The 9,262-nt window shown below is 57.8% G+C and overlaps 4 protein-coding genes across 4 annotated transcripts in view; 2 read left to right on the top strand and 2 right to left on the bottom strand.

The window, feature by feature from the left end:
* The window catches only part of VDBG_08141 (clathrin-coated vesicle protein), a gene marked incomplete at both ends in the record, with an annotated part of 3,251 nt that extends 2,711 nt beyond the window's left edge, over positions 1–540 (bottom strand). Inside the window, one exon of the mRNA XM_003001836.1 lies at positions 8–540. Within this exon, the coding sequence (XP_003001882.1) occupies positions 8–540 (533 nt within the window). The remainder of the gene's footprint in view (positions 1–7) is intronic.
* A 569-nt stretch (positions 541–1,109) lies between these two features.
* Positions 1,110–2,972, top strand: VDBG_08140 (branched-chain-amino-acid aminotransferase; the record flags this gene model as incomplete). The annotated part of the gene is made up of 3 exons (XM_003001835.1): positions 1,110–1,189; positions 1,636–1,763; positions 1,975–2,972. 3 exons carry the CDS (start codon positions 1,110–1,112, stop codon positions 2,970–2,972), a joined length of 1,206 nt encoding a protein of 401 aa, XP_003001881.1.
* Positions 2,973–4,784: 1,812 nt separating this feature from the next.
* VDBG_08139 (conserved hypothetical protein) lies at positions 4,785–8,436 on the top strand (the record flags this gene model as incomplete). Its single annotated transcript, XM_003001834.1, has 7 exons — positions 4,785–5,837; positions 5,903–6,698; positions 6,793–7,114; positions 7,175–7,346; positions 7,399–7,627; positions 7,681–8,060; positions 8,116–8,436. 7 exons carry the CDS (start codon positions 4,785–4,787, stop codon positions 8,434–8,436), a joined length of 3,273 nt encoding a protein of 1,090 aa, XP_003001880.1.
* A 150-nt stretch (positions 8,437–8,586) lies between these two features.
* VDBG_08138 (predicted protein) lies at positions 8,587–9,177 on the bottom strand (the record flags this gene model as incomplete). Its single annotated transcript, XM_003001833.1, has 1 exon — positions 8,587–9,177. One exon carries the CDS (start codon positions 9,175–9,177, stop codon positions 8,587–8,589), a length of 591 nt encoding a protein of 196 aa, XP_003001879.1.
* Between the last annotated feature and the right edge of the window lie 85 nt (positions 9,178–9,262).

The raw sequence follows: 9,262 nt of genomic DNA, 5'->3' as shown, positions 1-9,262 counted from the left end.
CAGAAACTCGAGTGCCTTGCTGATCTGCAGCAGTCCCTCTTGGATCTCAAGCTCATCAATTTCGAGCTCGCGCCGCCTCCGAACGCCCTCCGAATCCTCCGTCACATATCGGCTCGAGCGGCCACCAACCCCGCCTGACCGTTCCTGATCATCCTTGTCCTGCAGCAGACTTGCGAGCGACGCCGTCACAGCCTCGGTCACGAACTGCAAGCCTCCACTTCGCGTCTCCTCCACAGGTTCGACGAGCTCGAGCACGCTCGGGTGTCGTAGTTTGGCAAGACTCGAGGCCTCCTTCTTCAGACGCTCGACAACCTCCTCGGTCGTGCGCTTGAACGCGCTGGCACTGCTGCGGCTCAGCGAGTTGCCATGGCTGTCGAGGGACTTCTTGTCGAAGACAAAGACGCTGTAGGCCTTGCCGGTGGACTTCTTCTTGCAGTCGTAAATCTTCCAGGGCCCGGCGGTGGATGTCGAATTTTGGGAGATGGAATAGTTTGCGGTGATGTTGGTGGAGGAGATCGACTTGAAAGCCGAAGAGAACATGTTGTGTCAATTGCGCACCTCGAATTCAAGGCGGGGGCGGTGCTGCGTGTGGAAGCTCGACCTTCATGACGGGACGGCGTACAAAAGGGGGGGCGTCTTCGAACGAGTTGCCAGGTTGCGCCGAGCTGTAGTGGAGATGCGCACGTAGTGTGGAAGGCAAGTCTTTGTTCGTGGGCCGTAGCGACGATGGCTTGAGTGCTTTGTCGGATGTTCTTATGTTGCTGGCGATAAAGACTGTGGGAATGGCTCAGCCGCGTCAATGTCCAGGTGTCCAGGTTGACCTGTCGATGCTGAGGATTGGGGGGGTGGAGGGGAGCAGCACTTCTCAGCAGCCAAGTCCCAAGGTGAGCCAAGGTGAGGTCAGACGCTGGTTGCTGCCTGCACCAGGTTGCATCGCTCACCTCCGGCCTCTAGGTAGCCATCAAGCCATGACCTCTAGGTAGCCCTGGCCTTTCTACCTAGGCCAGCCATGACTGGACCCCAGCTTCATGTAAGTACATGTAGCACGCGGAAAGCGGAGCTCCAACTGGGCGAGACCCTTATTCGGCGAGCTGAGTGCGCTAGCGGCCATGCTTCCACTAAAGCCGAAGAGTTGGTGCCCCAGGGAGCCCTGTAACGAACTGCTGCGTCAGGTCCCTGGTCTGGTAAGGTAAGTGAGGTAAGGTACCTTGCCTTGGGTACCCAGGTATCCAACGGCCCCAGTGGCCCCAGTACCGAAGGCCCCAGGTTCTGCTGCCATTGTCCTCTTGCGCCGCTTTCGGTTGCCGTTGATTGGCCCAGGTGCCAGTGCCCGGCCTGATTAGCTGGTGTAACCCGTACCGCTGGGGCGCCCTTCAGCGACAGAAGATGGAAAACAACGGCTCAAGCCTCCGATGAAGCTCCGACTCTCTCTGACTCTCGTCGACCACAGGAAACTACTTGTGCTGCTGTCCTTCCCACTCGGCATTCCCCCATCAATCTCTACTGTTACCCTTGAACAGTTCCTCTCCTGTCAATTGAGTCATTCAGCCTTCTCGCTGTCTTTTCCTCGCCCGTCCTTTTACTTCCAATCGCTCTCGTCACATCACATCAGGCCCTTCAAATCTTTTTCCACAGCCCAACCGCTGCTATGCTGCGGCAACTGTTCCCGCGCGCCAGCGCCCGGCAGGCCCTGGGTATCGGAAGCTTTCCTACACAGCGCCCGGCGACATGGCAGGCTGCACGCCAGTACAGCGTCAAGCCCGGTGGCGTCTTCTGATGCTAAGCCGCTGGGGCTTCGACGCCTCCAGCTCACGATAGAGAAGACAAAGACACCTTGGCAAGCTCAGCAAGCCGGAGAGCTCGTCTTTGCCGCAAGTTCTCAGGTCAGACTACCAAGACCATCTGCGCTCCTCTCTCTCTCTCTCTCTCTCTCTCTCTCTCTCCGCTGACTGCCTGACTAAGCTTGTACGGCAGACTACATGAAAGAAAAGGGCTGGCTGGCGCCCCAGATCATCCCCTACAGAACCCTCTCGCTCGACCCGGCAACATGCGTGTTCCACTACGCTTTTGAGTGCTTCGAAGGCATGAAGGCGTACAAGGACAAGGCCGGCAAGATCCGCCGCCCCGACAAGAACATGGCCATGGCCCGCCTCAACAAGTCGTCGGCCCGCATCGCGCTGCCGACCTTTGAGCCGACAGCCATGATCGAGCTCATCAGCAAGCTCGTGCGCACCGACGAGCGCTTCATCCCCAGCGAGCGCGGCTACTCCCTCTACCTTCGTCCCACCATGATCGGCACGCAAAAGACGCTCGGCGTCAACGCGCCCGGCTCGGCCCTCCTCTACGTCATCGCCTCGCCCGTCGGCCCCTACTACCCGACGGGCTTCAAGGCCATCACGCTCGAGGCCACCGACTACGCCGTGCGCGCCTGGCCCGGCGGCGTCGGCGACAAGAAGCTTGGCGCCAACTACGCCCCCTGCATCGTGCCCCAGCAGGAGGCCGAGAGCCGCGGCCACCAGCAGAACCTGTGGCTCTTTGGCCAGGAGGAGTTCGTCACCGAGGTCGGTAGTATGAACATGTTTGTCGCCCTCAAGAACAAGGAGACGGGCCAGAATGAGCTCGTCACGGCGCCCCTCGACGGCACCATCCTCGAGGGCGTCACGCGCGACTCGGTGCTGAGCCTCGCCCGCGAGAAGCTCGCCCCCGAGGGCTGGCTTGTCTCCGAGCGCAAGTACACCATGAAGGAGCTCGACGAGGCCGCGCAGGAGGGGCGTCTCATCGAGGCCTTTGGGTCCGGCACCGCCGCCATCATCAGCCCGGTGCGCTCCATCGCCTGGAAGGGCAAGACGGTGAGCTGCGGCCTGTCCGAGGCCGAGGAGTCTGGCGAGGTTGCGCTCAGGATGAAGGGCTGGATCGAGGCGAGGCAGTACGGTGACGAGGAGCATGAGTGGAGCCACGTCGTGGAGGCTTGAGTGGTGTCCATGGACAAAGATAGAGTGAAGAGGTTCCCCTGATTGATTTTTTTTTTGAAGCGAAGATCTGAATTTGTAGATCTAGAGAAGAAGAGAAAGATAAAGTCAATACATGACTAGACTTTTCGCACAACTTTGCACCTTCAATGTCCCCTATTGCCTTTTTTGATGGTACAAGGCTCTGCCGCGAGCATTACGTGGTACAACATGTCAAAGAGAAAAAACCAGGCAGTCGGTGAGATGTATACTATTGACGATCGAGCGTCGTTAATGCAGGTCTAGCCATGCCGAAAACCGTCGAGACTGCGTCTTGCATAGGAAAACCAGACGTCATGTACAATTTACTTCTAGGCTTTCGCCTCTTAGCTCTTCGGTGCTCTTCCTCTGTCTCTCTCTCTCCCTCTCTCCTCTGCTCCCCCTCTAACCGTGACGAAAAATACGAAGAACTGTGGTAGACAGTGACAGATATCCACAGCTTATTTCTTCTCGGGGAAAGGGTCGGGCAGGATGCCCTCCTTTTCTAACCTCCTCCTGGCCTCCTCAAGGGCCCAGGTGTCGAGCCTAGCACATGACACGTTAGCAACAGTTGGTTCCGAAGAAAATTCCCAAATGGCGCAGCATCACTCATCCCACGATACTTCCATCCCCGTCCATCATCTTCAATGCCGCCCAAGCAGCGCATCTCACAAGAGTCTTCCATCGCCAATTGAATCAAGGACCGGAGACAATTTGGGGGGGAAACTTACGAGGTATCAGGCTTGAAAAGCCAGCACCACGCCCAGGGCAACGATGCCGCCGCAGAACAGAGTGTAGAAGGGGACCTCCCAGCCCTCGCGCTCGTACTTCTCGCCGGGCTTGACGCCGAAGAGCCAGCCGGTCGGGGGGTCAAAGTCGTTGCCGCCGCCGGCGCGGCGGGCGGTGACGCTGAAAGGGCCTCGCGGCCATGGCGGGCGCGGGCCTCAGGGCGCGGGTGGCGGCGCGGGCCAGGGCAGCGCTCGGTCGGACCGCCGGCATTGTCGCTGGCGGGGTGGGGTGAAGTTGGCAGGGTTTCGAATCAATCGGCTGTGCGTGTCGTCGTTTGTTGGCGAGGAACCCTCGGGTGGTGGGCGGCGCGGAGGCGTAGGTGGTGGTGGTGGAGCGTTGAGGGCGGTTGAGCGGACGTTGATGAGGTTGGTGGTCGTTGAGCAAGATGTCGACGGTGGAGGTTTGCCGACCGCCCGCGGGTCGGAGAGGATCACGTGATGTGGTCGGCTCCACCCTTGGGTCATCTGCTGCTTCACGCCCCCGTTCTTGGCCATCTCCCTCCAGCAATCAGCTCCTTCAGATGAGCGACGTCGCTAGCAATCGACTAACAGGATGTGGTCAAGTGGCCAAGGATACTTTTGATCGACAACACCTGAGCAGGATTCGTGGGGAGGCTTTGCAGTGGCGCGAATGCCTTCAGTCGCGAACGGCACATACCTGGTCCTCACAATCACCTCAGTCACATCAACTATCACCTTGAGTCGAGGCATGATTCTGATCCACTTGTCAATGCCACGTTGGATATCCCAGTCTGATCCTGGATATTTGTCCAAGCGTCAACATTTCCTCAACTTCTGAGCCACTACTTGATGCCCAACCTCGAATCGACCAGGTTCGCAATGAAGAGATTTGCTGAAATTTCTGATGCCTGCTGTCGGGTTGTTATCATAGTGCAAATTCTTGATGGCCACTGAGCCAGAGCCGGTGCGCGTGATGGCACCGCCGCCCGAAGCATCCCAATATTCGGCTCCGCCATTAGCCCAACCACAGATAGCAAGGGCGCCGACCATGCCCTCGGCCGATGGCCCTAGCACGGAGAGCATTGCCATGGTGGACTTTGCAAAGACGAGGTCAGGCACAGCAAATCTGCCAGCGCCGCCTCAGGAGACCACAGGTCTGCGTCGTCGTTTCAGCATCCGACGAGCCTGGACGCACCATCGAGAGCAGACGATAAACGACCGTAACCGTCTAGAAAGCGCTCTCCTGAACGTCGAATCCGAAGAGCTCTACCGCCAACGAAGGCGAAGCTCGGCTGTTGACATGGAGATGGTTGCTGAGCTCCTGGAGAAGGACCACCTCGATACCGACACCCACGGCATCTCGGAAATCCGCGATGGATGGTTCGACGCCATCTACCTCAAGCAACGGCCCCTCGACTACCAAAGGCTCATGAGACATGCAGAATCTACTCTCCCTGCCGCTTTTGCGAAAGACCCGCCTCTTTCCTTGCACCACTTCCTGCCCAAACAGAGACGTCAACTGCGATCTGTATTCTTCAAGGTCATGACCACGAGGTCGGGCGTCAGGCTCTTCAAAGCTTCTCTCGCCTTCTTCATCGCGTACTGCCTATGTCTTGCCCCGCAGGTGAGGGAGTGGCTGGGCCGTTACAACTACATCATGGTTGTTTCTGTCATCATCAATCACCCTGCCCGGCCAATGGGGCCTCAGCTCGACGGCACCATTCTCACCATTCTCGGCACCATCTCAGGTCTTGCCTGGGGTGTCATTGGCCTCATCCTGTCGTATTCCACCGTGGATGCCCGTACGGGCTATGGTGCTATTCTTGCCCTTTTCTTCTCCATCTTCATTGCCTGTGTTGCATACATCCGAGCCTACTGGACTAGATTTTACCAGTTCTCGATTTCCGCCGGCATTGCCATGTGCTACAGCTGCCTCGCCGAAGTGAACGGCGAACAGGTTAGATATATCAAATTCTGGTCGTACGGCATTCCATGGATTATGGGCCAGGCTATTTCTCTAGTCGTCAACCTCGCGTTCCTCCCCGATGCTGGCTCTCGTGCTCTGGCCGAGACACTTCACGAGGCTTTCCTCATCATGCAAGTTAGTCAATCACACTCCTATTTCTGTCAGCGGTGGTGAACAACCGAGCTAAGACGTGAATACAGGACGCCCTGGAAATTCCCAGACCGCGGAACGTACTCCTCAGGCGGTCCTTGGCCCGCGTCTTCGTGGCAGTTGGCGTCGCATACCGCGACCTCCGCCTCGATGTATCTTTCACGCGATATAACCCCGTCGAGGTCCGTGAGCTGCGCAACCTAATACAGGGTGTCATTCGTTCGATTTTACTGCTCAAGACCGAAACCAGACTGTTCGAGAGCTGGGATGTGCCCGAGGCTGGCATCGTTCCCGTCACAGTCACTGCGTTTGAGGCTGTTGCCACGCATGTTGACGGCTCTACGGAGGCTTCCTCTGGTGATACCAAAACAATGCCGGGAGATGATCCAGACGCATTGCTCCGACTGGTTGCCTTGAAACTGGCCGCGCCTACCGAGGACATGCTGTTGCACATGAGAAGCGTCATTCGCTCATGCGATGCTGCGCTCATGGACATGTCCGGCTACCGCTCGGCTCTGGGACCCCCGAAAGACGAAGCGTACGACGTTGATCAGGCCAAGAATCTTTTACGCCAGGCAATCGACGGTTTTGATCAAGCAGATCAAGAGCTACAGTTGTCGGGCGTCCTACCCGACACACTTCGCATCAAGGAGGTCTCCAACATTCTTGTTTTTGCACATCACATTCGTGGTGCCGCTGGCTCGATAGACACTTTGGGTGTACACGTCAACGATATGAAGCAGAGCGCGGGACGGCCCAAGTTCTACCTTCCGACATACTCTCTCCACAAGGCCATCAACTACGCCAATGCGCAGATCAGACGAGACCGCGGAGGCGTGTCGGCCAGTATGAACCCAAAGCCTCCAGCTCGCACGCAATGTTCTGACCTCTCTAGGCAACGTCAAGATGACTTTTGACGACATTACAACACTAATCGAAGCCATTCAGTCTAGGGAACACCGGCCTGCTCCGAGGTCAAGAAAGAGCTCCATATCAGGTGCGACAACTCCGCTGGAGAGGTCACCGACCACCATGGAGGCCGAGGAGATGCCCAAACCAGAAGCGAAACACAACAAGTTTGGATACCAGATCTGGCGCATCCTGCATCGGCTGCAGGGATTCGAGAGCAAGTATGCGCTCAAAGTCTGCATGCTCACTGCGTTGCTGGCCATTCCAGCCTGGCTCGAGAAGAGTCGAAGCTGGTGGAACCTAGAGGAGTCCTGGTGGGCGGTCGTCATGGCATGGGTCATGGTTCATCCGAGGTGAGGACCAGACCAGCGTGAGTAGACGTTCTCGTTCCGCTGACAAGAATATTTTCCCAGGATCGGTGGCAACATGCAGGATCTTCTTATGCGAGCACTCTGCGTCACCCTCGGGGCTGTCTGGGCTGGGATCGCGTATGCTGCGCGCGACGGTAACCCCTATGTCATGGCCGTCTTTGCCCTCATCTACATGCTACCAATGCTTTATCGCTTTACCCAAAGCTCCCATCCGGTCAGTATGACTGCTTCTTGGCTCACGGCGGGGCTTGAACTGATTTTTATAGCGTTCTGGCATTGCCGGATGTCTGTCTTTCAGCGTCATCTCCCTGGCACTCGTCACGGCTGATGAGCATCAATCCGCCGCTCGAATGGCTGCAACACGCGGACTGGCGTTTCTTGTTGGCACTGTCAGCGCCGTCATGATAAACTGGATTCTATGGCCGTTCGTCTCGCGCCATGAACTTCGAAAGGCTCTGTCCTCCATGCTGTTCTTCCAATCTGTTCTCTACAGAGGTACAGAATGGTCATGTCACGCCTTGTGTTTCGAACCCACTAACGTGCCTTAGGTGTGTTGTCCAAATATGTCTATTACGAAGAACAGAAACAGCCCACAAAGCAAGACATTGAACGTTCAGAGATGCTCGAGGGTCGTCTCCGTGAGGGCTTCGTCCGAATCCGCCAGCTCCTCATCATGACACGGCACGAGCTCCGCCTCCGTAGCCCTTTCGACCCGCTGCCCTATTCAGCGCTTGCCGACGCTTGTGAGAATTTCTTTGAGCATCTCATCGCTGTGCGCCAGGCTGCGCTCAACTACGACCCCGGCTATGTTCGCGACAATGACGCGGCAGCTGAGAAACTACTATCTTACCGGCGTGATGCTGTGGCTTGTATCCTGAGCAACTTGTACATCCTCGCTGGGGCTCTCAAGTCTGACCGCAAGGTACCTGTAAGCATTCCCGTCTTCCCCGCCACAGGGCAGCAAGATTTCTGATATGTGACAGCGGTATCTCCCCAGCGCAGCTGTGGCCCGCAAACGGCTCCTCGACAGAATGGCCGAGATTGAAGCCGAAGAGCTCGCCGCGCACAAGATGCATAGAAAATCAACGGAACTACACGTCTCACTCGCATCCAATGGGAAATGGGCCCAGGTCTATGGCTTTGCTTTTAACGAGAGCTTGACGGGCTGTGTCGCGCAGTTGGAGGAGCTGGAGCGTTATACAAAACTCATCGTTGGCGAGCAAGGGTTTGATGACGAGTTCAGAGGCGACGACTCTGACACATCGGACGAAGAGGAGGACGAAAGGATACCCCATCACAAGTGAACCGATGATGCAAAGCGAGAGAGCGCTGCGTACCAGAGTATAATTCAAATGCCCAAGTCAGCCCAGTTACCGCATGGCTAACCTCGTCTTCCCGCTCGTGATCGCAAAGACAAAACCCGGAGAACACCTCGCCATGAAACAAGCCACCTCTCATCCCGCGAAACTAAACAGCTTGCCCAGCAGCTTGAACCCGGCCTCATCCTCTCCCGCCCAAAGATCCATGGCCGCTACGCCCGTCACCACAAACATGTCCATGTCCACGGTCCCCGGCGGCACGTACAGCGAAAACGTAGGCCGCGGCCCCGCGGCCCTGCCGTCCGGATACATCGCATACCGGCCGAGCACCCTCTCAGTGGCGGCGTCCCGAAACGACAGCTTGCGCGGGGACAGCGTCTCGGCGTCCTTGCCCCACGTGAACCGCGCGCCGCCGCCGGGCGAGGCAAACACCTGCTTGCGCGCGGGGTAGTCTTCGGCGACGAGCTGCATCTTGAAGAGGGGCCCGCCGCGCAGGGTCACGTCCGTGGCCGCCGAGAGCGAGTGGTGCCGGAACGTGCCGGCCGGGGGCGCGTTCGGGCCCGCCGAGGCGTAGAGCACGGCGGCCGTCTTCTGGCCCGGCGTCTTGTGCAGGACGTAGGCTGGCGTTGCCTGGCCTGTTTGGGGGTTCAGGCGGTCGATGGTCGTCTGGGCGCCGCCGTGGCGGGAGGCGACGATGAAGGTTTCGTAGGGGGTGTGTGCGTCCATTGTTGTTGTTTGGTGAAACGTTTGGGGGGTTTGTTACGTGTCGTCAGTACGGGCTGCTTGCGCTCACTTCATCGCGGCGATGGAG

This window comes from Verticillium alfalfae, genomic scaffold (assembly GCF_000150825.1).
Source record: "Verticillium alfalfae VaMs.102 supercont1.11 genomic scaffold, whole genome shotgun sequence".
In the NCBI taxonomy this organism is placed as follows: domain Eukaryota; kingdom Fungi; phylum Ascomycota; class Sordariomycetes; order Glomerellales; family Plectosphaerellaceae; genus Verticillium; species Verticillium alfalfae.
Note: the sequence above shows the minus strand (reverse complement) of the source record. Positions and strands in the feature narration are given on the sequence as shown.